The 25,098-nt window shown below is 57.4% G+C and overlaps 1 protein-coding gene across 1 annotated transcript in view; it reads left to right on the top strand.

The window, feature by feature from the left end:
* The window catches only part of PHF21B (PHD finger protein 21B), an 88,205-nt gene that overhangs the window by 61,356 nt on the left and 1,751 nt on the right, over positions 1–25,098 (top strand). Inside the window, exons 3-12 of the mRNA XM_052639838.1 lie at positions 5,604–5,696; positions 6,822–7,172; positions 9,237–9,377; positions 13,892–13,943; positions 16,195–16,271; positions 18,574–18,628; positions 19,751–19,773; positions 20,763–20,921; positions 22,392–22,467; positions 22,824–22,927. Of these exons, the coding sequence (XP_052495798.1) occupies positions 5,604–5,696; positions 6,822–7,172; positions 9,237–9,377; positions 13,892–13,943; positions 16,195–16,271; positions 18,574–18,628; positions 19,751–19,773; positions 20,763–20,921; positions 22,392–22,467; positions 22,824–22,927 (1,131 nt within the window). The remainder of the gene's footprint in view (positions 1–5,603; positions 5,697–6,821; positions 7,173–9,236; positions 9,378–13,891; positions 13,944–16,194; positions 16,272–18,573; positions 18,629–19,750; positions 19,774–20,762; positions 20,922–22,391; positions 22,468–22,823; positions 22,928–25,098) is intronic.

The following is a 25,098-nucleotide window of genomic DNA, read 5'->3' as shown; positions in this document are numbered from 1 at the left end:
GGGGTCTTAGAGGGTGCATGCTCCTCTCTCCCTCAGCTCCACCCCGTGCACTCTGTCCCCCCACTCGGCTCGCGATGACCCCCACCCTGCTCCTGGCCTCCTGCCGCCAGGAAAGAGGACTGAGTGCCCCGACCCGCTGCGCATGCCCTCCGGTCCTGCTGCTTCCTGTCCCGCTGGCTGGGACTGCCAGTCTCCTGATCCATCCGGTCAGAGTCTGGGTGAGAGACTGCCCAGCACCCCAGTTCCCAGGCCGTGCAGGGTGCTGGGGGTTCAGTGTGAGCCCCGGATGCAGACTGTCCCCAGACACTCCGGGGTCTGTCCCCTGACGCGGAGGAAGAGCTGTTGAAACGAACACAGCGGGAAGCGCGGGACACCAGGCTCTGGTCTCCTTTTCTGCATCCTCACACTTCCTCACGTTCCTGTACTTCCCTCTCGTCATTGCGGGGAGACGAGCACGTGTGCCCCACATGCGAGATGGAGAGACCGATGCTGGAGAGCAGAGCGGACTTCCGCAGGTCGGCCCAACCAGAGGGGCCTCTGCAGGACTGGCTCCTGGACGGGCTGACCCCAAGGCCGTCCCTGCTGGAGTGGCAGGCTGTACCTCCCTCCCACGCTCGGTGTCCCGGTTCCAGGCGCCAGCCCGGCCAGGTGTGACCCACTCCCTCTACATGGCGCTCGCAGAGCCAACGTGCACCAGGCTCTGTACGGATCCTGGGCGCCCACTCCCGTTAGCCCCTTGCCACAGAGACGCTCCCCGTCGTGGACAAGAAGACGGCGCAGAGAGCTGGGGGCCACACGCACCTGGTACCAGAACCAGAGCCCAGCCCGTCCTCGCCCAGGCACCGTCAGACACACCTGTCTGCTGGGCGCCTCCCACCCGCCTCGGCCGGGACTGAGCCTGGCTGAGGTTTCCCAGGCTGCCCCGGGGACGCCACCGATGCAGGAAAACGCATGAAGTTATCTTTGACTTTTATGGCCCCCTTTTCCCTATTAAAATGCTTAAAGCTGTAACTGTCGTCATAAGGAGCTCATTTATCTTGACCAGAGTGCGGCCATAAACTATCCGGGGCTGGTGGAATAGCCCCTGAGATGATTGTTTCTGCTGCTATCGATAAATTCCGACATGGAGCAGAAAGGTCAGCCCCTGCCAGATAAACTGTCTCTTCAGCCTGTTAATTAAAGGTTTATAAGGACGTGGAAGAACGTGCTCTGGGCTAAGCCTTGGAGCGAAGGGGAACAGATACCTGGTGATGGGGGGACGGACAGGGGAGGAAGGGGTCTCTGGTGTTCCTGGAGGAAACCCGCAGTTCCCGGAAATCTGCTCAGCAGCCTGTTTGATAAACTCCTTCCCAAAGGCTAGGACTTCGGGCTTTGACTTAGGGAGTCAAAGCCTCCCTCCCTACCTCTCCTGCTCTCCTGGCACCCAGGACACCCTGCAGAGTGCTCCCTGAAGAGTCAGCGGGCACCCCGAGTCCCAGGCAGTGGCGTAAACGTGGAGTCAGCGAGTGGATGACCTTTATTCTGTGATCGTCCCACAGGTGTTCACTGTTTCCCCCGTGGCGGCTCAGGTTTCTTTCTTGCTCACCGAGTATCTGAGAGTGAGGTCAAAGTAAAGTTCCGCCTGTCTCCTTCATCCTCTGACTCACCCCAGCCTCGGGGGCTCTGCCCCTCCAGCCGCCTCTGCCCATGCCTCCCCATCGTGGTCCCCTCCCCCAAGTCCCCTCCCTGGTTGTGAATTTCTCAGTGCGTGGACAGAAGTCACCGGTGTGTCTCAGGTCAGGAGAGAGGGCTGAGCATTGACCTGCAATGAAGGCGTAGATGGGCGGTAGTGCATGTGAGACACACGGACACAGAGCAAAAGAGGAACCCAGAGAGGAATTAATATAGAAACACAGGACGCATGTGCCCAAGTGGACGCCAGAGAATCAAATAGCTGGTGCAGTAACACACTCAGAATCGGATGCACGGCAACCCTCACGCCTTTCCGTGCAGATACGCATGGACTGGAAAACCATACAGGTGGCGTGCAGCGCTCGCCTGGATGGCCTGTTCCGGGATCTTAGCCAGAAGGGAGTCCCCAGGGAAGGCAGCTTTGTGTCTGTTCTCTGGCTCTGTGGGCGTTGGGTGTGGATTTGCCTTTGTGGTCCTGAGGCCCTGGGGTCTTCGCGCAGGAACCCCTGCTTCCAGGGGCCAGCACAGCCCCACCCGCGGATGGAGCCGAGTGCCCATGTGGGCCTTTTACGGCAGAACCTGCTGGAGGGACAGGCTGGTTTCTTCTCGGCCCACAGTCCCCAGGTTGGCAGAATCACCTGGGAGTTTATTTAATCAAATGGTGCTCCCTTTGTGCCTGCCGCTCACCTGTGCAGCTCTGGGCTGGGGCCCAGGGGTTGACAGCAGACAGACTCCACAGGTGATGCTGGTTGCAATGGCGGGTCCAGGGGCTGAGGGCACCACCTTCTATGTGCATCCCTCTGCGAGAGGCAGGCAGAATCTTTAAGACACGGGCATTGGACAGGTCTTGCTACACGGTGCTGGAGAGGGAAAAACGGCACGGTGGATTGAGACGCTCCCTCATAGAGTGACCGTGTTTGCTTGGATGCTCTCTGCATTGCATATAAAGCTCTATTCCAGCAAATGTCCATGGTGAATTTCCAGTTAAATGTGGATAATTTGGCTCCATGCAGAGAGGCAGGCAGCTGGCTGGAAGGACATGAACCTCAGAGCTTGTCCACTTGGGGCAGGTGGGAAATTCCAGAGGAGGGAGGGACCACCCCATCGTGACCAGGGGAAGCAGCTCTGTGGGTTGTGGAGCCTCTGTCATCTCATCTGGGGAAGGATGATACTCCTTCCAGGGACAGAGAGCTTTAAGGGCAGAAATAGGGAGGGATTTTATTTTTAGCAGCTATATTGGATATATTAGAACAATATATACAATAAAGTGTTATATTTAAAAAGTGCAAGGTGTTTGGCATAGGCATCCATCTGTGAAACCACCACTAGAATCAAGATGTTTGACATAGACGTCCATCTGTGAGACCATCACTAGAATCAAGATAGAAAACACACCCTTGACCCTCCAAAGTTTCCCTAGGCCTGTGTAGTCGCTTCCTTTCATCCCCTATCTTGATACAGTCTCTAATCCCTGTAGATGAGTTTGCATTTCCTGGAATTTCATGTAAAGGACATCATACAATAATATGTGCTCCCTTTTTTGACTGGCCCCTTTCGTTCAGCAAAACCACTTTGAGACGCATCCATGCGGTGCATATTCCTCATTCCTTCTTCATTGCTGAGTCGTATTCCTTTGGGTGGATAAGCCACAGTTTGCTCATTTGTGGACCTGTTGTGGACCCGTCGATGAACATCTGGGCTGTTTCCAGCAGAGCTGCTGGGAGTGTTCCTGAACAAGCCTCTGTATGGACATGTGCTTTCATTTCCCTTGGGTAATGTCTAGAGGCAGCGTGTTTTAGTTGGGACTGCTGCAAGAAAAACACCGTCAACCTGGGGGCTTAAACAACACACACGTATTTCTCAGAGTTCTGGAGGCTGTGAAGTCCAAGATCAAGGTGCTGGTTGATCTGGTTTGCAGTGCAAACCCTCTTCCTGATTTGCAGATGGATGTTACCTTTGTCCATTTCAGCTGCGAGAACCAAATGCTACAGACTGGGTGGTTATTGTACATAGAAACTTACTGGGACTTCCTTGGCTGTCCGGTGGTTAAGACTCTGCCCTTCCAGTGTGGGAGGCTTGTGTTCCATCCCTGGTCAGGGAAGTAAGATCCCACATGCTACACAGTGCAGCCAAAACTGAAAAAACAAAAACAAAAACAAAAAACAAGTGTTTCTTTGAATGAGCATTAAACTACACCAAGTGTCTTTGAGACATCCAGCAGAGATGATATTAAAAAAAAAAAAAAGAAAGAAGGAAACGCTTATTGCTCACAGTTCCAGAGGTTGGTAGTTGGAGAGCAGAGTGCCAACTTGGCCAGGTGAGGGCTTTTTCCAGCTGCAGACTTCTTGCCTGGAGGAAGGGGCTAGAGTTGCTGCAGCCTCTTTTACAGGCAGGAATCCCATTCATTTCATCAGGATTCCACCCTCCTGGCTGAAGGACCTCCCAAAGGCCTTGCCTTCTAACACCATCACTTCGAGCATTAGAATTCGAACAAGTGAATTTTAAGGGGACGCTAATATTCAAAAGTCTTCCCTGATGTCTGAGACGGTAAAGAATCCACCTGCAATTCAGGAGACAAAGATTCGATCCCTGGGTTGAGAGGATCCCTGGAGAAGGGAATGGCTACCCACTCCCATATTCTTGCCTGGAGAATCCCATGAACAGAGGAGCCTGCCAGGCTTCAGTTCATGGGGTCACAACTAGTCAGATATGACTGAGTGACTAACACTTTCACTTTCAACATTCGAACCATGGCAGACTCCTTGCTGTGTCCTCACGTGGCAGAGACGGGAAGGAAACCCTCTCAAATCTCTGCTTACGAGGGCACTAATTCTGGAGTGCCTATCCAGACCATCTCTAATTCCTGAAACTGAAGGGCGGGAGGGAACGAAGCCTTTTAAAATGTTCTTATTTCAATTGTTATTTACAATTAGTTTTATGTTGTGACATCTGATTCAAGACTAGGTTTAGAAAAGAAGCTAGACCTCTTGCTGTGTCTGTCTGAAGGGCTTCCCAGTGGCTCAGAGGTAAAGAATCCGCCTGCCAATGCAGGAGATGCAGGGGGTGTGGGTTTGATCCCCGAGCTGGAAAGATCCCCTGGAGAAAGTGATCACGACCCTCTCCAGCATTTTTGCCTGGAGAATCCCATGGACAGAGGAGCCTGGAGGGCTGCAGTCCACGAGGTCTCATGACTCAGACATGACTAAGTGAGCACGCACAATCCCATCAAGAGGCCTCCACCTTCATGACCTGGTCACTCTCAAAGGTTGCATCCGTGAAAGCATCACACTGAGGATTAGTGTTTCGACACGCACGTTCTGGGGGACACCGACATTCAGTCCATAGCAATACACATATATTTAACTTTTTACAAAACTGTCAAACTGTTCCTTATACCAGTTTATGCTCCCAAGAGTGGCGGTCGGACTGCGTCCCGTCCTCACCAGCCCTGGGCTCGGCCAGCTCTTCTTATCGTCACCCTCTGAATGGGTGTGTAGTGGTATCTTACTATCGTTTAATTTGCATTTCTCTAATAACTCATGATATTTAGTATCTTTTCAGTAGCTTATTTGCCATCAGCGTATCTTCTTTAGTGAACTGTTCTGTTCGAATCAGTTTTTAATTGGGTTGTTTTCTGATTAGTGCGTTTTGGCAGTTCTTTTATATATTCTGGGTACAAGTCTTTTTATCAGATAGGTGATTGGCAAAGTGTTTTTTTTCCCTTTGGCTGTGACTCATTTTTCATTCTCTTAAAAATTGTCTTTCCAACTTCAGTTGTTTCTGAAGTTCAGTTGATTAATTTCTTCTTATGTGGGGTGTATCTTTGGTGTTGTATCCAAGACTCTGTGCCTTAACCACAGCCCCCAGATTTCCCCCCGTGTCGCGTCCCCGTGCCCCGTCCCATCTGAGTGCTGCCCTCCGTTGTCTTCCAGGCTTTGGGAACCATCACTGCAGTGCCTGTCACTGGTCCTCAGGTCAGCTCCTTGCAGAGGTTGGCCGGGCAAGGAGCAGCAGTGCTACCTCAGGTAAGCAGCCTGCGGCGGGCCCTGGGGTGTCTGTCTGTCCACAGCCCCTCAGCACTGAGGTTTTAGATGCAACCACAAGGGAGTCCCTTTCCTCTCTTGCCTCCTCTGCCCACCTTCCAGAGGAGATGTTTGGACTAGACCCCATTTTTCACACACTGAAGAACTGAGAAATCAGTTCAGTGGGTCATGACCAGGATTTTTTTTTTAATGGAATAAACTGTGCTTGACTAGAATAGAGGAGATGCATCGGAAACACTGTTTTGTGGGCAGAGTTTGTTTCCGGACTGGATCACAATGTAATGAAGACTTTTGAGTATGGGCCACGGTTAAGAAAAGCGTGAGAAACTCTGGACGAGCAGGTGCCTTTGGGAGACGCTGGGCCAGGTGCCCCCGGCTCAGTCTGGGGCCCCCGAGACTGGGCTCAGCACTCTGGACCAGTCGACTGACCTCTAACCTTCCTGGGCGGAGTCTCCTCTTCTGCAGAGGGGGTGTTGCCAGTGCCTCCCTGGCCTTGAGGGCTGAATCGGGACACAAGAGCCTTTGTAGCTGGGCCAGGTCTGGAGCAGAAGCCTGCCAGTGAGGACTCAGCTTAGTGGGGCACCTGCTGCTGAGCTGCCAGCTGCCCAGGTGATGCCGGCTGCTGCCTGTCCTGGGGCTGCAGGCTGCACAGATGCCCTCAGCCGGAACCCAGTGAGGGGCAGGGGCCCAGGGCCCTCTTGTCCTCGTGGCAGCCCCTCTGAATGCCCATCTGTGCTGAATTCACCAGGATCCTGTCCCCAGCAGGCTCAGATTCCAGGAGGGGGACAGACGAGGAGTCAAGACGCTGTGAACCCAGAGTGACTGGCCTGAGTTAGAAGGATTCCCGGGGTGCTGTGGGAATAGCACCTCATAGCCTGCCTGAGGGTCAGGGAGGGCTTCCTGGAGGAGGTGGTACCGGAAGCAGGTCCCCAGTCTCTACACCGCCATCCCCTCTCCTCTAACACGGGGGTCTCTGAGCCAGGTCACGTCCCTGCCCCTGCTCTGGAGTCTTCCCCAAGTCCTGGCTCTGCTCAGGACTGCTCTTCGGCCGGGCCTGTCAGCAACCCCCTGTGTGTCTGATCATGTCCCCGACCCTCCCTTCCCCAGGTTAGGCCAAAGACTCTGATCCCAGACAGCCTCCCCGTCACCCCGGGCCGGGACCGGCCACCCAAGCAGCCCCCAACATTCCAGAAGGCCACCGTGGTCAGTATCAAGAACCCCAGCCCCGCGCTCCCCACCGCCAACAACACCGTGAGCCATGTGCCAGCGCCCGGCAGCCAGCCGCGGGCCCTGCCTGAGCCCACCGCCGTCAGCTCTCCTCTGAGCGGCGCCGGGGTGGCCTACGCCATCATCTCCACCGCCCCCAGCAATGCCGCCGCCCTGGCCCCCAGCACCGCCGTGTCCGTGGTCAGCGACAGCGTCAAAGTCCAGCCCCTCCTCATCAGCGCCGACAACAAGGTGAGGGAGGGCAGGCTCCCCGCGGGCCAGGTGGAGGGGGGCTGGGCAGCGTGAGCGACCGGCTGGCGGAACGGTCGAGGGGCCGCGTGAACGGATGGGGTGAGAGCAGAGTGAATGGACAGTGAGACTGGACGAGTCGGTAAGGGAACGGGTGGGCTGGGGCTATAAGTGAGTGGGTGAGCCGGTGGGAGGATAAACGGTGTATGAAAGAGGAGTCAAGCGAGTGAACCGGTGTGCGAAGAAGGTGGGGTGCAAAGGGAGTGAGTACGTGAGTGGAAGACTGTGTGGCCAGGGACTTGCCAGGGGGCCAGGGGTTGAGACTCCTTGACTCTACCGCAGGGGACACAGGTTCGATCCCTGGTCAGAACCTAAGATCCCGTATGCCTTGCGGTGTGCACCCCCTCCCCCAAGAAAGGCAAAAAAAGACCGTGTGGCTGAATGAATCAATACCCGTGGGAAAAGGACAATGCCTCGACGGATGAAGTATTTCATTCGTTGGAATAATTAACTAGCTAATAAAATGTGTGGCCGAGTGGGTGGCTGGAAGAGTCCCTGCTGATGGAGGGAGGGAGTCGAGGACTTTATAGGCCCCGGTTGCCCCCTCTGTGATGCCCCCCTCCTCATTCCTCTATGATCCTGCAATTCCAGGCCGCGTGCCTGAAGGGGGTGGACACACCTGGCCCCCAGTTCTGCTGCCCTGCCCGCGGGGCCCCTCCAGCCTCCCCCTCACCCCTCCACCCCGTAGTCCCTGCCCGCGGGGCCCCTCCAGCCTCCCCCTCACCCCTCCACCCCGTAGTCCCTGCCCGCGGGGCCCCTCCAGCCTCCCCCTCACCCCTCCACCCCGTAGTCCCTGCCCGCGGGGCCCCTCCAGCCTCCCCCTCACCCCTCCACCCCGTAGTCCCTGCCCGCGGGGCCCCTCCAGCCTCCCCCTCACCCCTCCACCCCGTAGTCCCTGCCCGCGGGGCCCCTCCAGCCTCCCCCTTACCCCTCCACCCTTTAGTCCCTGCCCGCGGGGCCCCTCCAGCCCCCCTCACCCCTCCACCCCGTAGTCCCTGCCCGCGGGGCCCCTCCAGCCTCCCCCTCACCCCTCTACCCCGTAGTCCCTGCCCGCGGGGCCCCTCCAGCCTCCCCCTCACCCCTCCACCCTTTAGTCCCTGCCCGCGGGGCCCCTCCAGCCCCCCTCACCCCTCCAACCCGTAGTCCCTGCCCGCGGGGCCCCTCCAGCCTCCCCCTCACCCCTCCACCCCATAGTCCCTGCCCGCGGGGCCCCTCCAGCCTCCACCTCACCCCTCCACCCCGTAAGTCCCTGCCCGCGGGGCCCCTACAGCCTCCCCCTCACCCCTCCACCCCGTAGTCCCTGCCCGCGGGGTCCCTCCAGCCTCCCCCTCACCCCTCCACCCCTTAGTCCCTGCCCGCGGGGCCCCTCCAGCCTCCCCCTCACCCCTCTACCCTTTAGTCCCTGCCCACGGGGCCCCTCCAACCCCCCTCACCCCTCCACCCCGTAGTCCCTGCCCGCGGGGTCCCTCCAGCCTCCCCCTCACCCCTCCACCCCGTAGTCCCTGCCCGCGGGGCCCCTCCAGCCTCCCCCTCACCCCTCCACCCCGTAGTCCCTGCCCGCGGGGCCCCTCCAGCCTCCCCCTCACCCCTCCACCCCGTAGTCCCTGCCCGCGGGGCCCCTCCAGCCTCCCCCTCACCCCTCCACCCCGTAGTCCCTGCCCGCAGGGCCCCTCCAGCCTCCCCCTCACCCCTCCACCCTTTAGTCCCTGCCCGCGGGGCCCCTCCAGCCCCCCTCACCCCTCCAACCCGTAGTCCCTGCCCGCGGGGCCCCTCCAGCCTCCCCCTCACCCCTCCACCCCGTAGTCCCTGCCTGTGGGGCCCCTCCAGCCCCCCTCACCCCTCCACCCTTTAGTCCCTGCCCGCGGGGCCCCTCCAGCCCCCCTCACCCCTCCACCCTGTAGTCCCTGCCCGCGGGGCCCCTCCAGCCTCCCCCTCACCCCTCCACCCCGTAGTCCCTGCCTGTGGGGCCCCTCCAGCGGCCCCTCACACCTCCACCCCATCTTCTAGGTCATCATCATTCAGTCTCAAGTGCAGCCGCAGCCCGAGAACACCACAGAGTCGCAGGCGCCCACGGAGGAGCCGTCTCGGGGGGCTCAGGCCAGCAGCAAGAGGAAGGAAGAGCGGCTCTCGAGCCAGGAGAACCCTGAGGTGGGTGGCGGTGGTGTACCGGCCGCTGTAGGATGTGCCCCGCAGGGGCTGGGGCGGAGACTGGCCCCGGGAGCCGAGGTCCCGCTGTTGCGTGCCCCAGACTTGCTGGCTGAGGGGCCGTGTGGGGCAGTGCTAAGCTCCGACCCCGGACCAGTCTGCCTGGCTTGGCCTCCCAGTCCGAATGGGGCCCCACAGGCCTCCCAGTCCTGATGCCGGGTGAGGGGAGGGCATCATGTCCGTTTCCTCGTCTGTGAGATGGGAGGGGTGAGTCTGCCTTCCCGGCAGCGTTGTTGGGAGGATCTCACGGTCTGTGTCCACTGGGGTCCCGGAAGTGAGCCTGGGCGCTGCTGGCTGTTGCCCCGCACTCCCGAGCCCGGCTGTCCCCCCATCCCGTCCCCCTGTCCTCAGGACCCCCTGTCCAGGGGACAGTCCTCCTCTTGGCAGCACGTGACCCTGAGGCCGTCCTGCTCCTCCCTCCACCCCACTGTTCACTGAACGACTGAAGGCAGCCCAGGACGACCCTGCAGGCCCTAAAAGTCAGCTGTTTATTGAACTTTTAGTCACAGCAGGTGGTGTCCTTGTGTTCCTGCTGGCATCCTCAGCTGTCCTGGGCCAAAATCACCCGCTCTGGGCCTTTTTCCCTGTGACTGCCTCTACCTGGCCCCTGTTCCTCTCCCTACTGACTGTTCTGTCTTACAAGATCACCTTCAGAAACCATCTCCTGCAGGCAGCCTTCCCTGACCACCTACCACCAACAGATCCCCCTGGGCTCCTCCAGCTCCCGTTGATTCTGTTTATCAGAGCGCTGTCATCTGAAGAAGTCATTCATCCATTCATCCAGTCGCTTATTTGTCAATCACAGTTCAGCCTTTGCTGCAGGCCAGGCTCTGGGCTGAGGATGGGGACGGTGAGACAGGGCAGACGTAGTTAGTCCGAGCGCGAGGACGCTCACTCCTACCGCCAGACACAGGCACGGCCATTCGGACTTGACTCTGGGTTAGAATAAATGGCAGGTGTCGTCAGAGAATTACAAATTCTGAGCTGTGGGAGATCCAGGAAGGCGAGCTTCCCGTGGTGCTGGTGGTAAACAACCCGCTTGCCAGTGCAGGAGAAATCAAGAATGGCGGGTGTGATCCCTGGGTCAGGAAGATCTCCTGGAGGAGGGCACGGCAACCCACTCCAGTATTCTTGCGTGGAGAATCCCATGGACAGAGGAGCCTTTGCGGGCTACAATCTGTGGGATCGCAAAGAGTCCGACACGACCGAAGCGACTTAACACACGGGGAGAGGGAGGAGGCCTTGGAGGGGAGGGGTGTGATCACGGGGATGGGAACGGAGAGGGTTTCAGGAGAAGGACGAGTGGCATGTCAGCTGGAGGACACTGCCCAGGCAGTCACGCGGACATGGGGAGAGGACTCAGCACGCCCGGAAGACTGGCCGGTCTCTGGACCCCGGGTAGCACGTGTGGGTGAGAATTTCTAGATGTTGTTCATCAGTCACTCAGTCGTGTCCGACTCTTTGCGACCCTGTGGACTGCAGCACGCCAGGCTTCCCTGTCCTTCACCATCTCCCGGAGTTTGCTCAAACTCGTCCAGAGTCAATGATGCTACAGAGAACTTCTCAACATGGGGTTAAAGATGGACAGCGGAGGCTGATTCTGGAAGACCCGGATGCAGGTGGCCAAGGGGGAACTTCATTCCTTGAGTAGTAGGAAGCCATGGAATGTCTTTGAGCAGGAGAGTGACTTGGCTATTGTCCTCTGACACATCCAGAAAGCCTGCTGGGAGTTGGTAGAGTGGACTACTCACCAAGGTTGAGATGCGGCCAGTCTTCTCTTTGGCTTCAGGCCCAATCTTGTCCCAAGAGAGACAGCCCATTCTATTTGGTGGCAATGAATGAGCACCCACTGTGTGCGAGGTGGGGCTGAGGGGCCAGCTCACAGGTCAAGCTCCCATGAGCACCCTTCTGTCCTCCGATGGGGTTCTCTGCACCCTTAATATTCAGGAAGGATCTCTGGGTGGCTTCTCTTTGTTCTTTCAAAGTATATCTTAGTCAATTATTGTGCGTTTATACAATTAGTATAATTACATCTAACTACATAATTAGCGTAAATACATGTAATGGTTTAAATAGAACGTGCAGTCACAACACGTCCTGGTGTAAAAATCCTTATTAAAGTTGCTTTTAGAAGAAGGCTGGGAGCTGTTGTGTCGCACAGACACAGGCTTCCCAGTGGCCTTTGAACCTGTTTGTGAAGAACCTAAGTCAAGAGCGCTTTAAGCCAGAGCAGCAGCTGCCCCAGAAATGTCCTCAGATGCACCAGTCGCGGACTCGGGGGGCCAGGGGTGGGCGTGGATTGGGGCTAAAGAGACACTGACTGGGGCTGGTAAGGCTCAGGTGTGTGGTGGCTTCCGGTGGCCGTTGAGGTACCAGTGTCTGTACACCCGCATACACACTTTCTTTGGAGCCCACGGCCAGGGAAACAAAAAGCACAGAAAAGGCCAGGCTCTGACTGAAGAAGCCAGGGACTCTGGGACAGGATGGAATCCGCCGAGCCTGGGGCAGGAGCCAGGCTACCTGTGAGATGAGCTGGGCTCGGACACACGACGGGACAGCACCCACACAAGGCATCGAAGGGACCCGGGGCAGTAACACCCCGCTTCCCTGCCGAGCGACCCTCCATCACTAACTACACTTCCTCCCCTGCTCGCCCGCATCCTCCCAACCGCTCTGCAAAGCGGATGGGGCAGAAATGACAGCGTTCACTATACAGACGAGAAGATGGGCTCAGAGAGGTCGGCGTGTCTGCGGTCACTGGGCTGTGCGCTCAGCCGGGACAGACCCTAGACGCCTGGCTCCTGCCCCAGGCTCAGCAGATTCCATCCTGTCCCAGAGTCCCTGCCTTCTTCAGGACAGAGCCTGGCCTTTTCTGTGCTTTTCGTTTCCCTCGCCTCGGGCAGCATCTGACCAAGCTGGTCACTCTCAGATTAGTCTGTTCCCCATGGAACGGCAGCTAGAGTAGGAGTCCTGGCCCCATTCCAGCCTGGCCCCAGCCCCAGCCCTAGACATAGCCCCAGCCCTGGCCACAACTCAACCCCGGCCCTGGCCAAACCCCAGTCACAGCCACAGTCCCGGCCCTAGACACAGTCCCAGCCGGACCACAGTCCCGGCCACACCCCCAGCCCCAGCCCTGGCCACAACTCAACCCCGGCCCTGGCCAAACCCCAGTCACACCCCCAGCCCCAGCCCAGGCCACACCCCAGCTCACACCCCCAGCCTAGGCCACACCCCCAGCCCCAGCCTAGGCCACACCCCCAACCACAGCCCAGGCCACACCCCCAGCCCCAGCCCAGGCCTTGCCCCAGCCCAGGCCATACCCCCCTCACACCCCCAGCCTAGGCCACACCCCCAGCCCCAGCCCAGGCCACACCCCAGCTCACACCCCCAGCCTAGGCCACAGCCCCAGCCTAGGCCACACCCCCAACCACAGCCTAGGCCACACCCCCAGCCCTAGCCCAGGCCACACCCCCAGCTCACACCCCCAGCCCAGGCCTTGCCCCAGCCCAGGCCATACCCCAGCTCACACCCCCAGCCTAGGCCACACCCCCAGCCCTAGCCCAGGCCACACCCCCAGCTCACACCCCCAGCCTAGGCCACACCCCCAACCACAGCCTAGGCCACACCCCCAGCCCCAGCCCAGGCCATACCCCAGCTCACACCCCCAGCCTAGGCCACACCCCCAGCCCAAGCCCAGGCCACACCCCCAGCCTAGGCCACACCCCCAGCCCCAGCCCAGGCCACACCCCCAGCTCATATCATACAGCCTAAGCCACACCCACAGCCCCAGCCTAGGCCACACCCCCAGCCACAGCTGGGCCACCTGTCTCGCAAGACCCATGCACGCAGATGCTCCTTCCCTCTCTGCCACCCCTGCTGCCACAGCCCTTGTCCCTGCCTCCCCTCTGCCCAGGCTCCCAGCCCCTAGATGTTTCCCCTCTGCAGCTAGAAGGATCTTCCCACAATTCACCAGAAATAACCAAGTCACCACCCTTTGTTTTTAAAAATGTTTTCCAGCTTTATCGAGATGTAGTTGGCATATAACCTTGCGTAAGTTTAAGGTTCACAATATAATGATTTGAGATATGTATATATTGCAACAGGAGCACCACAGGAATTGCAGTTAGCATATCCATTGTTATCCATTTTTGTGTTATCCATTGTCACCTCCATGGTTGTTTATTTTTGTGTGATGAACACCTGCTTTTCAAATCTACTCTCAGCAGCCTTCACATTTACAGTATGGTACCACTGGCTCTAGCCACAATGCTGTACGTTATTTATTGCACAACTGGAAATTTGTAGTTTGTCATTACCGTCACAGCCCAGAGGAGCTAAGGAGACAGGATGACTCATGTCCTGTGGGATCCTGGAACAGCGAAAGATCATTAGATAAAAACTAAGGAAACCCCCAAATAGAAAAGCTGGGTTAACCCTTCTCTGTTGCCTTCCCTCAGAAAATCGCCTTCATGGTGGCGCTGGGCCTGGTGACGACGGAGCACTTGGAAGGTGAGGACCCCCGCAGTGGGGCTGGGCCTGGCTGCCGGGTGGGTGGTCAGGTGGCTGACTGGGCATCAGACAGAAGCAGTGGGTCTCAGATTCCCGGTCAGATGTGACCCACCTTCCGCGAGGTCGGTGCTGAGTGCCTGGTTGTCATCACTGAGACCAAGAAGCCCACCCGCTCTCCCGGCTTGACTCTGCACAGAAACCTCTGTGTGTCAATGGAGGGACTTTGTGGGTTCTCTGCCCCATAGTTGGAGGCAGCACCGTGAAGTGATAAGATCGGGGTGCCCAGCTCTGCCATGACTGACGGCTCAAGCTTGGGCAAGTCACCCAGCTCCTCTGGGCCTTAGTTTCTCCATCTATAAAATGGGATAATAGCCAACTCTTCTTCCTGGGGTTGTTGGCTAGAACCAAGAGGAGCAGCAGCCACCTCCCCTTCTGTCAGGTTGGCCTGTGGACTCATGTCTGTCCCAGACCGGTCGGTGGAAATCAGCACACTGAACAGACAGATCATTGTGGCACTATAGGTGCCGTTTGACTTCACCGATGAGAGGGATTGCAGATGAGCTCTGTGCGTCGTCACAGAATCTCAGGGCCTAGAAAGCATAGAACCAACCGTCTCGTGGCACGTGTGGGGAAGCAGAGGCCAGAGACATTGATTCACTTGCTCAAGGTCACGCAACTAGCCACTATCAGGCCCAGGATGGCATCCATGTCTCCTGACTCATGACCCAGAGTGTTTTTTCACGATTCCAACCTCACTGCTAAAGACATTTTATAAAGTGAGAATACCCCTGCACCTCAGAGAGACCTGGATTCAGGAAGGAATTGAATACCCCGGCGCCCGAGGCGTGGACCAGCTCTCACCTCAGGTGAAGGTTGTCTCCAGGACAGCACGTGAAGCCGGGGGAGGGAAGGGCCTTGGCCAGACCACCCCATGCATGGCCGAGTCAAATGTGCCCTGGAGGTGGGTCCAGGCCTTTCCACGTCCACCTCCCCTTGCGTTCCCTGGGTCTGACTTGCTCTCTGGAAGCAGCTGGGGTGTATGTAGGTGGTGGGAAGGGACAGGGCGTGGTCCGGCCACTCAGATACCCTGCTACATGGACCTGACCCTGGTGGGGATGTCCCATGCAAGGACCCCTCCTCTCATGGCCCCCCTGCCTTCTTGGAAGGAGTTCTGTTCATGTCTGAATCCTCCTGCTTGAACCTGAGTGTAGGGAATCCGGCTGTGCATGGCGGCCTTTGAGAGCCATTTCTGCTCTGTCTTTGGAGCCGTGGAGGCAGCCTGGGGTGGTGGAACTGGCCCGAACAGTCGTGTCAGAAGTCCCATGTTCAAGTCCTGGCCATGCTGCTTAGAGCTGGGCGACCTCGGGCCAACTCCTTCCCCACTCGGAACCTCACTCTCTCCATCTACGACTTGAGGAAAGCCACTTCCTCGGACTTTGCAGGGTTGTCATGGCAACTGAGCTAAAAGCACTCTGCGAATCCATTTGTGATTGTTATAATTTGTATGAACAGTCCTCATTTTACAAACTCTGCTCCCCCCTGCTCATGATACCCCAAATATTTTTTTATTTGTGTTTATTTGCATCCTAACTTCTTCTGCAGAGGGTCTGAGGTGCCTTATGGGAAACACACAAATAATATTGGGACAGTATCAAAGGAGAAGTCAGATCCAAGAAACAGAGACTAGGATATAATGTCAAAACAGCTACAGACAGAGAGGCAGGGCCCACCTGGCAGTCAAAGCAAAAGGGGGAAAAAAATGGGAGGGAAAACCCAGTTCTCGAACTGCAGGAGGCTCGCCACGCCAGGCCCCGTAGGGAGGACGGTGTTTGTTGTCGTGAGGGCAGGCTGGCTGAGCAGAGCAGGCACCTGCCTTCCCAGGAGCCCTCAGCCTCACTCTGAAGCTCAGTCTGGCCACAGTGTGACCATCAGGCACCAGCTGTCCTAAGGTCCCAAAAGAGGCGTCCCCAGGCTGGAGGATGGCACATGGGGCCGTGCTGAGAGTGGGTGCCTGGACTCTGGATATCCCCCACCCTCTGCCCAGTCGGTCCTTCACCATGAGGCCAGCAGCTCTGTCCTGCCTCAGAGCGAACGATTCCGGGGCCCCCAGCCCACTCAGGGCCACTCTGGGGCCCAGATGCTGGGCAGAGGGGCTGCAGGGCAGGAGGCAGTGCCCAGGGTTGGTAGAGGAAGCGTCCAGGGTTCCCAGGGCAGGAAGACTCCTGTAACCACTGCATCTGGGCCTTTCCAGAGATCCAGAGCAAACGCCAGGAGCGAAAGCGGAGAAGCACAGCCAACCCCGCCTACAGCGGCCTCCTGGAGACAGAGGTGAGGGGCCCGCCAGCCGCACACGGGGCGAGGGGTGGGGGAGGCTCCGGGGGGCTGGCCTCCTCCCCTGCCCCTCCTGAGTAGAGCTCAGGCCATGACAGTGAACAGCCCTGACCTCCTGGGTTCAGAATCTGGTGAGAGACAGAGGCAGAGGACCACCGTGTCAGTGGGTTCTCAGGCGGGCTGCCCTGGGGCTGGGGCTGGATGCAGGTCGCAGCCAGCTGCCTGATTCTTCGTCCCGCTGATCCGGCATGAGGTCTGGTCGCAGGCAGTGCTGGGCTCTGGTCCTCCTGGACCCCTTGGGCCCAACCGGAGCCCAGCGGGCTCAGCCCTAGCTCCTGACTCAAGAGAGGCCACAGAGAGGAGAGCCTGGGAGGGGCTGGGCCAAGCGAGGCTGGGGAGAGGGTTGGCTGGAGGACGAGAGGGAGAGACCGTGACTTCACTGAGTTCCCTCTGGGTGGAGACATGAGGCCAACAAGGAGAGACCCGGCCTGGGATGCCCACCTTCCCCTCCCCCTAACCCCCTGAGCCCCAGTTCCATCACGTAGTGGCACCCCAGCTCTAAGACTGCTTCTTACGATGGGCAGCATGCACTCCCCTCAGATAGCCGAAACTGGTCAAATAGGATGTGACAGTTAACTCCAAAGGAGGGAATGCCCCCTTCATCCAAATCCCATGCAACACACACACCATCACCCCACCCCCCGCCCTGAGGTTGGCTGCAGCCCCCTAGGAGGTGATGAGAGTCACCAAACGCCAGTCAGTGATGCCCTTTAAGGATGCAGCTCAGGGAGCACCCAGCCCCTCTCAGCATCACGTTCCCAGGGAGGAATGGAATCCAGAATGGGATCGCCTTGCCCGTGCACATCAGAGTCCAGAATTCTCGGCTAGAACCCAGATGTCATCTCCCAGAAGCCAGGTCTGCTGGGGCTGCAGATGCTCTGGGCTTTCCTGTGAAAAACTTCCTGGAATCTTGCCCTGAAAGGGAAGCCGTTTCATGAGGGCTCTGGAGTTGGGTGGCCCTCCTGAAGTGGAGCCAAGTTTGCAGAGCCCCAGGCCCTGGCACGTCTCGGAGGCCAGCGAGGCCCTGAGGGGCCCAGAGGAGGACAGGAAGATGCTGCACTTGCTTTCCCCCTGGGGAATTCTTGAGTCGGGGCCAGTTGTCCCACATCTGTGGCTCACCAGCTGGACCTCACCGGGAGGGGATGCCCGTGGGTGCCCTGTGGGGAGAGCGCCCTGTGTCCCTGTCGCATGCTCCCCAGCCCACCTGCCTGCTCTCACTGGTACCCTCCCGACTCCTGCTCAGAGCACACGCATGTTCACACCCGCTCACTTCCTCCCTGACTTTCTGAGCACTGGGCCCCCTTTGTGAGAGGGGCTGAGCTGTTCTTCCAGCTCCAGCCACGGAAACGACATGTCCTCTGTACAGGACGGGCACTGTTCTGTTGGTTGTGCTCGCGATGGATGTGGCCCTTGCTCTGGGGGCCAGGCCATACCCTCGTCTCCGATGTCTGTGGCCTTGACCAGAAATGACCTGATTAGCGAATCAGCAGCTGATGCAAAGCCCTGTGACCTTGAGCCCTGACAACATGTAGTTCCATGGGTCTCTCTTGACCCTGAACGTGGCCCAAACACGTTGAGGGAGATGGGTTTACAACCCGTCATTCAAGTCTATAGCCGTTGTCTTGCCACAGCCAAAGCCACCTTGAACCACCAGGGTCTGAACCCATGTGGCCTGTAGTTGCTAAAGCCCAGGACTAAAGTCACCTTCTGGAATGTACTGGAAACTTCTTCTACACGTGATGAGCCAAGGGTCACTGTTTGTTGTTAGGTTCCTGGACCTCATGCTAAGAAGTGGGGTTTGGGGAGTCAGTCCCTAATACGCCTCGTTTCCCACCTGAGCCCAGAAGCTGCTGAGAAAGAAGACTTAGGAGGCAGACAGATGGACGGCCAGATGCCTGCTTTGTTACTGATTTGCCCCACCTGGACACCTCTAGCCATCCTTCCTGAAAGAAGCAGGCATGCCCACAGGAGCCGCGATGGGGCTGAGCCATTGCGGCTGTCGGGCAGAGCCTTGGCTGGCTTTTGCCTGTCGGGCAGAGCCTTTGCTGGCTTTTGCTCTGGCTGACCTGCCTCTCCCTCCCCCATGCCCACATCTGTCCCCATTTCTGCCCCTGGTCTCGAGTGTCCAGCTGGAGTCCAGAGCCCAAGGTGGGGACCCCGTCCCGGTTGAGTCCTGGGCTGGGTCTGTGTCAACTGAGGAGGACCCCCTGTGATTCGGTTTGATTTTCTGTCTCTGCAGAGGAAGCGACTGGCATCCAACTATCTCAACACACCCCTGTTCCTCACAGCAAGAGGTAAGCGCTTCTCCTGCAGGGCTGCTGTGGGGCTGGGCTCGGCCATACCTTGCTCCCCTGGCTGCCGCCCGGCTACCCAGCCTGCCCCGTCCGCAGCCACGGCCGGACAGCTGCTCTTGTGGGCAGCGCGTCACGGCTCCCTGGGCCCTCTGCTTCCCGCTGTCCTCACCCTCACCTGTCACGTGACCTCCCTGAGCCTCGGGTTGCTGGTCTGTATAAAACCGGCCCGTGACAGTGCCGGCCTCTCCGAGCTGGGCCAGGGAGAACAGGGTGAACGTGCCAGCTCTGTGTAACTGTCGAGTGCAGTGCACGCACACGAGCTGTTCTTCCCACTAGACTATATAATTTCCAGAAATTAGAAGGAAAACTATTTTTGTGATCATTAAATTATGTGGTTTGGCCATCCCTCACTGGAATGGAAGTGGGTTATGGTTGGAAATGAGTTGACAGTGAGCCACTTTGAGGGATCCCTGGAACAATGTTTTCTCCACTGGACAGCTCGCTGCTGCCATGTTCCTCAGGGAGCTTAGGGGCCATGATGAACCTCTTTTTTGGTGGGTTCTGGCCATGACCAGGGCAGAGATGTTTACTTCCATGATACCCTGGGTGAAGACCCAGGAGTTGGTGGGGCCTGAGATACTCCCAGCACGCCCCTGGTGAGGATCCAGGAGTCACTAGGGCCTGTGATACTCCCAGCATGCCCTGAGGACCCAGGAGTCACTGGAGCCTGAGATACTCCCAGCATGCCCCTGGTGAGGACCCAAGAGTCATTGGGACCTGAGATACTCCCAGCATGCCCCTGGTGAGGATCCAGGAGTCACTAGGGCCTGTGATACTCCCAGCATGCCCTGAGGACCCAGGAGTCACTGGAGCCTGAGATACTCCCACCATGACCCGGGTGAGGACCCAGGAGTGACTGGGGCTTGAGATACTCCCAGCATACCCCTGGTGAGGACCCAAGAGTCATTGGGACCTGAGATCCTCCCAGCATGCCCCGGGTGAGGACCCAGGAGTCACTGGGACCTGAGACACTCCCTTCCACCCTGGTCCTTGTGGACTCTAGTCCTGATTGGTGCTCCCCTTGGCCACTAACATGTTCTCCGCCCTTCTTCCCTGTGCTAGCCAATGAGGACCCCTGCTGGAAGGTATGTGTCCCTTGGTCTTCACACCTGGGTGGGTGGGACATGCTTTCCACAGAGTCCAGGTAGGGTCACTCCTGGCAAGGGGCCGGGTGGGGCCCCTTGGCCTGCTGCTGTGAGATGGAGCAGTGGGCCTTGGGCTCCACGCTCGGTGCTGAGGGCTTTGTACAGCACCAGTCCACTTTCCAGCCTGCCCCACAGAGTCGGGCAAAACCACAGGGCTCAGCCCACAGTTCAGGCAGGAGCCCTCCGGACATAGGGACCCCTGGAGCCGTGACAGCCCGCGTAGAAGCAGCTGATGCTGAGTGCCAGGGGGTTGTCTGGCCTCACAGTGTGACCTTGGGCAGAGTTGGCACTCTCTGGGCCTCATTCCCCACCTCATTAGGGACTGGACTCGGGTCTCAGGGTCCCACCCCACACACCTACGTTTCCATGACCTTGTGAAACCCCACCCAGCATGCAAACACTACGTCCCTGCTTCCCAGGATGCTTGCTGGTCACAGCCTTACTTGTGGGCATGTCTTCAGGGTTTATTCAGTGTTTTTCTTTACTCAGTTTCAGACCTAATTCTAAGTTTCCAGTCCCTTCATGCCACAGTCAAGCCACTAAAAAGCAATGTGTGATGACATTTCCATTAGACCGTGTTGTTTGCAGCCCTAACCCTGCGGTGTTGCAAGTCCGTGCTGGCAGGGGTAGCGTTTGTCCACAGCCACCCTGGGACAGGAGGTGCCTTGAGCCTGAGTCTTGCTGCATGGAGCCCACAGGCCTGGGGGGGCCTTGGCTTTGAGGCAGGAGACCGGGATGCTCCTCTTCCTGGTTTGCAGGCCCGCGCTCACTTCATTATCCCCCGTCCTTGGGGCTTAGTCTTGACTCCTAGAGCTGCTGAAAACCTTGGCGGAAGAGCTGGGTCCCAGGCAGGTTGAGGTGGCAGCTGCCTGCCCCCCACCCCTGCTCCCAGCCGCCTGACCTGCCTCGCACTGTCCTGTCTCTTCCAGAATGAGATCACCCACGATGAGCTCTGTGCTGCCTGCAAGCGAGGGGCCAACCTGCAGCCGTGCGGCACGTGCCCAGGGGCCTACCACCTCAGCTGCCTGGACCCGCCCCTCAAAACAGCACCCAAGGGCATGTGGGTGTGCCCCAAATGCCAGCAGAAGGTACTGGAGGCTGTGTCTGTGTGTGGGTGACCCAACCCTCACCTTCACCATCTCCCTGAACTGCAGGGCCCTCACACTGGGCAGAACATCTGAGGCTTCTCAAACCGTCCCTGCTTCCTGGGACATCCCCACCGTGGAGACGGGGAGGGCCAGGCTGGGGCGGGGTGAGAGGCAGAGGGGCTGGGTAGAGGACTAGGCTTTGCAACCTCAGCACAACTGACCTTTGGAACAGGATAATCTGTTGGGGGGTGCTGTCCTGTGCCCTGTGGGGTGTTCAATGGTGTCCCTGGCCTCCACCCAGTAGATGCCAATCACAGCCCCTATTGTGGCCATGTCAGACACCGCCAGTTGAGGACCATGGGTGTGGAGCGAGCAAAGGTGTCCCTCTGCAGCTGATTTAGCGATTCCAGCTTAGTGTACTAATAACACAAACCACAAAAAATAGCACCAGTTAACATGTTAGAAAGTCGCTCATTCGTGTCCGACTCTTTGTGACCCCATGGACTATACAGTCTGTGGAATTCTCCAAGTCAGGATACTGGAGTGGGTAGCTTTTCCCTTCTCCAGGGGATCTTCCCAACCCAGGGATCAAACGCAGGTCTCCCGCATCGCAGGCGGATTCTTCACCAGCTGAGCCACAAGGGAAACCCAGTTCTCACTGATAGCAACATGCAGTTGAAAAACCATCAAATTAGCAAAAATGATAACATTCCCTTCTGGCAATGATGTGGTGAAATGAGCACTCTTAGACGTTACCTAAAAAATGTGTACACCTTTTAAACCCGGTGTCTTGCTTTGAGTAGTAGAACCTACGGAATAGTTCAATACAGGTAAAGTTCTGTGCAGAAGGAAGTCCCTCAGCTTTTCTTTATAAAAGGGAAGAAAATAGGAACACCTGGCTTCCCCACAAAGAGTTGGTGAAATAGATTCCGGCACTTTACTCAGTGAGAGATTATGGAGTCACTGAAAATGATTTTTTTTAAAAAGGAATTTGGAATTCTTTGGGACTTGTTCACTATGTGGGATTACGTTTTTAAAAAATAAAAATTAAAAAAAGAAAACAGGTTTTGTAGCTGCTGTTTAGTTTGACCATCAGCCATTTGACTGAGAAAAACAGGGTGCAGAACAGAAAACCTGGGTGAAAATACTTGCAAGTGTTAATATTGTGTGTGGCTGGGTGGTGGGATGTTTCAGTGCTATTCTATAGAATGTGTTACTTGTAAAATCATTGGGGAATCCTCTTCATTTCAGTGAGGAAGACTCTTAATGCCGTGGGGAATCCTCTTTATTTTAGAAAACATTGAGTTCCCATCATACTGGGTTTTGTGGGGACCTGAGGAGAGGGGGCGTGGCAGCCCAGAGAGCTCGTGCCCGTGCCCCTGTCTCCCTGTCCTCCCGCCCCAGGTTCCTCAGCCAGAGCATGGCAGGCCCTGGGCTGCCTGCTGGCTCAGTCCCTCATCTGCCCTCCAGGCCTTAAAGAAAGACGGAGGTGTGCCCTGGACTGGGATGCTGGCCATCGTGCACTCCTACGTCACCCACAAGACAGGTGAGACATTGGGGCAACTGGGAAGAGGCAGCGACACCCTTCTGTTCAACCCCACCCTCGGACTGCTGGACTCACTTTGGGCTCAGCAGAGGCTATTCTGATCCAAAGCTCTGAAAAGAGGGAGCCTGGGACTAATCCTGAGTGCAGGGCAGTTACTGCGGAGGTGGAATTTCAGCCCCTGAGCATCTGGCAAGAGCCTCTGGCTCCTGCAGGAGAATGTGGCCAGAGTGACCCCTAGGGATGGACCTAGGATTCTTCTTGCCCCTCCTGCTCAGCCACGGCCCAGCTCCGGCCTACCTGCCATTCCCAGTGGGGCCTGGGACCCAGGCCCTCTCCTAGTCCTTCCTCTTTCCTAGTCAAAGAAGAGGAGAAGCAGAAGCTGCTGCAGCGGGGCAGTGAGCTGCAGAGCGAGCACCAGCAACTGGAGGAGCGAGACCGGCGCCTGGCCTCGGCGGTGAAGGTGTGCGGGGCGGGCGGGGTCTGCCCGGGGCCACGGGGTGTTGCAGATCAAAGTGTTTCTGTCTGGTCACGGACACCCCAGAAAGGGACGGACTCGGCAGGTGGGGAGGGCAGCTCTGTGGCTAAGTAGCACATAGTTAGCAAGCCGTCCGACATCTGGCTCTGCTCCTTCTCAGCTCTGTGACCTCAGCAAGGCCTTATCTCTGAACCTCAGTTTCTTCTTGTATAAAAGGAACATGATGGTTTCTTCTCTGTAGAGTGGTGGTAAATGGTGGTGCTGATGCTGGTGGTGATGGTGATGGTGGTGATGGTGGTGGTGATGGTGATGCTGGTGGTGATGGTGATGGTGGTGATGGTGGTGATGGTGGTGGTGATGGTGGTGGTGATGGTGGTGATGGTGGTGATGGTGGTGATGGTGGTGATGGTGGTGATGGTGGTGGTGATGATGGTGATGGTGGTGATGGTGGTGGTGATGGTGATGGTGGTGATGATGGTGATGGTGGTGATGGTGGTGATGATGGTGGTGATGGTGATGGTGGTGATAGTGGTGATGGTGGTGATGGTGGTGATGATGGTAGTGGTGGTGGTTATGGTGGTGATGGTGGTGGTGATGGTGGTGATGCTGGTGGTGATGGTAGTGGTGGTGGTTATGGTGGTGGTGGTGGTGGTGATGGTGGTGATGGTGGTGATGGTGGTGGTGATGGTGATGGTGGTGATGGTGGTGGTGATGGTGATGGTGGTGATGCTGGTGATGCTGGTGATGATGGTAGTGGTGGTGGTTATGGTGGTGATGGTGGTGGTGATGCTGGTGATGCTGGTGATGATGGTAGTGGTGGTGGTTATGGTGGTGATGGTGGTGGTGATGGTGGTGATGCTGGTGGTGATGGTAGTGGTGGTGATTATGGTGGTGGTGGTGGTGGTGGTGGTGGTGATGATGGTGATGGTGGTGATGGTGGTGGTGATGGTGATGGTGGTGATGATGGTGATGGTGGTGATGATGGTGGTGATGGTGATGGTGGTGATGCTGGTAATGCTGGTGCTGGTGGTGGTGGTGATGGTGGTGATGGTGGTGGTGATGGTGGTGATGGTGGTGGTGTTGGTGGTGATGGTGGTGGTGATGGTGATGGTGGTGATGATGGTGATGGTGGTGATGATGGTGGTGATGGTGATGGTGGTGATGCTGGTAATGCTGGTGATGGTGGTGGTGGTGATGGTGGTGATGGTGGTGGTGATGGTGGTGATGGTGGTGGTGGTGATGCTGGTGATGGTGGTGGTGGTGATGGTGGTGATGGTGGTGATGCTGGTGATGGTGGTGATGGTGGTGATGCTGGTGATGCTGGTGATGCTGGTGATGGTGGTGATGGTGGTGGTGATGGTGGTGATGATGGTGATGGTGGTGATGATGGTGGTGATGGTGATGGTGGTGATGCTGGTGATGGTGGTGGTGGTGATGGTGGTGATGGTGGTGATGGTGGTGATGGTGGTGATGATGGTGGTGATGGTGGTGGTGATGGTGGTGATGGTGGTGATGGTGGTGGTGATGATGGTGATGGTGGTGATGGTGGTGATGGTGGTGATGATGGTGATGGTGGTGATGATGGTGGTGATGGTGATGGTGGTGGTGATGGTGATGGTGGTGATGGTGGTGATGGTGGTGGTGATGGTGATGGTGGTGATGATGGTGATGGTGGTGATGATGGTGGTGATGGTGATGGTGGTGATGCTGGTGATGGTGGTGGTGGTGATGGTGGTGATGGTGGTGATGCTGGTGATGGTGGTGGTGGTGATGGTGGTGATGGTGGTGATGGTGGTGATGATGGTAGTGGTGGTGGTGATGGTGGTGATGGTGGTGGTGGTGATGGTGGTGATGGTGGTGGTGATGGTGGTGATGGTGATGGTGGTGATGCTGGTGATGCTGGTGATGATGGTAGTGGTGGTGGTTATGGTGGTGATGGTGGTGGTGATGCTGGTGATGCTGGTGATGATGGTAGTGGTGGTGGTTATGGTGGTGATGGTGGTGGTGATGGTGGTGATGCTGGTGGTGATGGTAGTGGTGGTGATTATGGTGGTGGTGGTGGTGGTGGTGGTGGTGATGATGGTGATGGTGGTGATGGTGGTGGTGATGGTGATGGTGGTGATGATGGTGATGGTGGTGATGATGGTGGTGATGGT

The sequence above is a fragment of the Budorcas taxicolor genome, chromosome 5 (assembly GCF_023091745.1).
Source record: "Budorcas taxicolor isolate Tak-1 chromosome 5, Takin1.1, whole genome shotgun sequence".
Classification (NCBI taxonomy): domain Eukaryota; kingdom Metazoa; phylum Chordata; class Mammalia; order Artiodactyla; family Bovidae; genus Budorcas; species Budorcas taxicolor.
The sequence above is the reverse complement of the archived record's forward strand: the minus strand, read 5'-3'. Positions and strand labels throughout refer to the sequence as shown.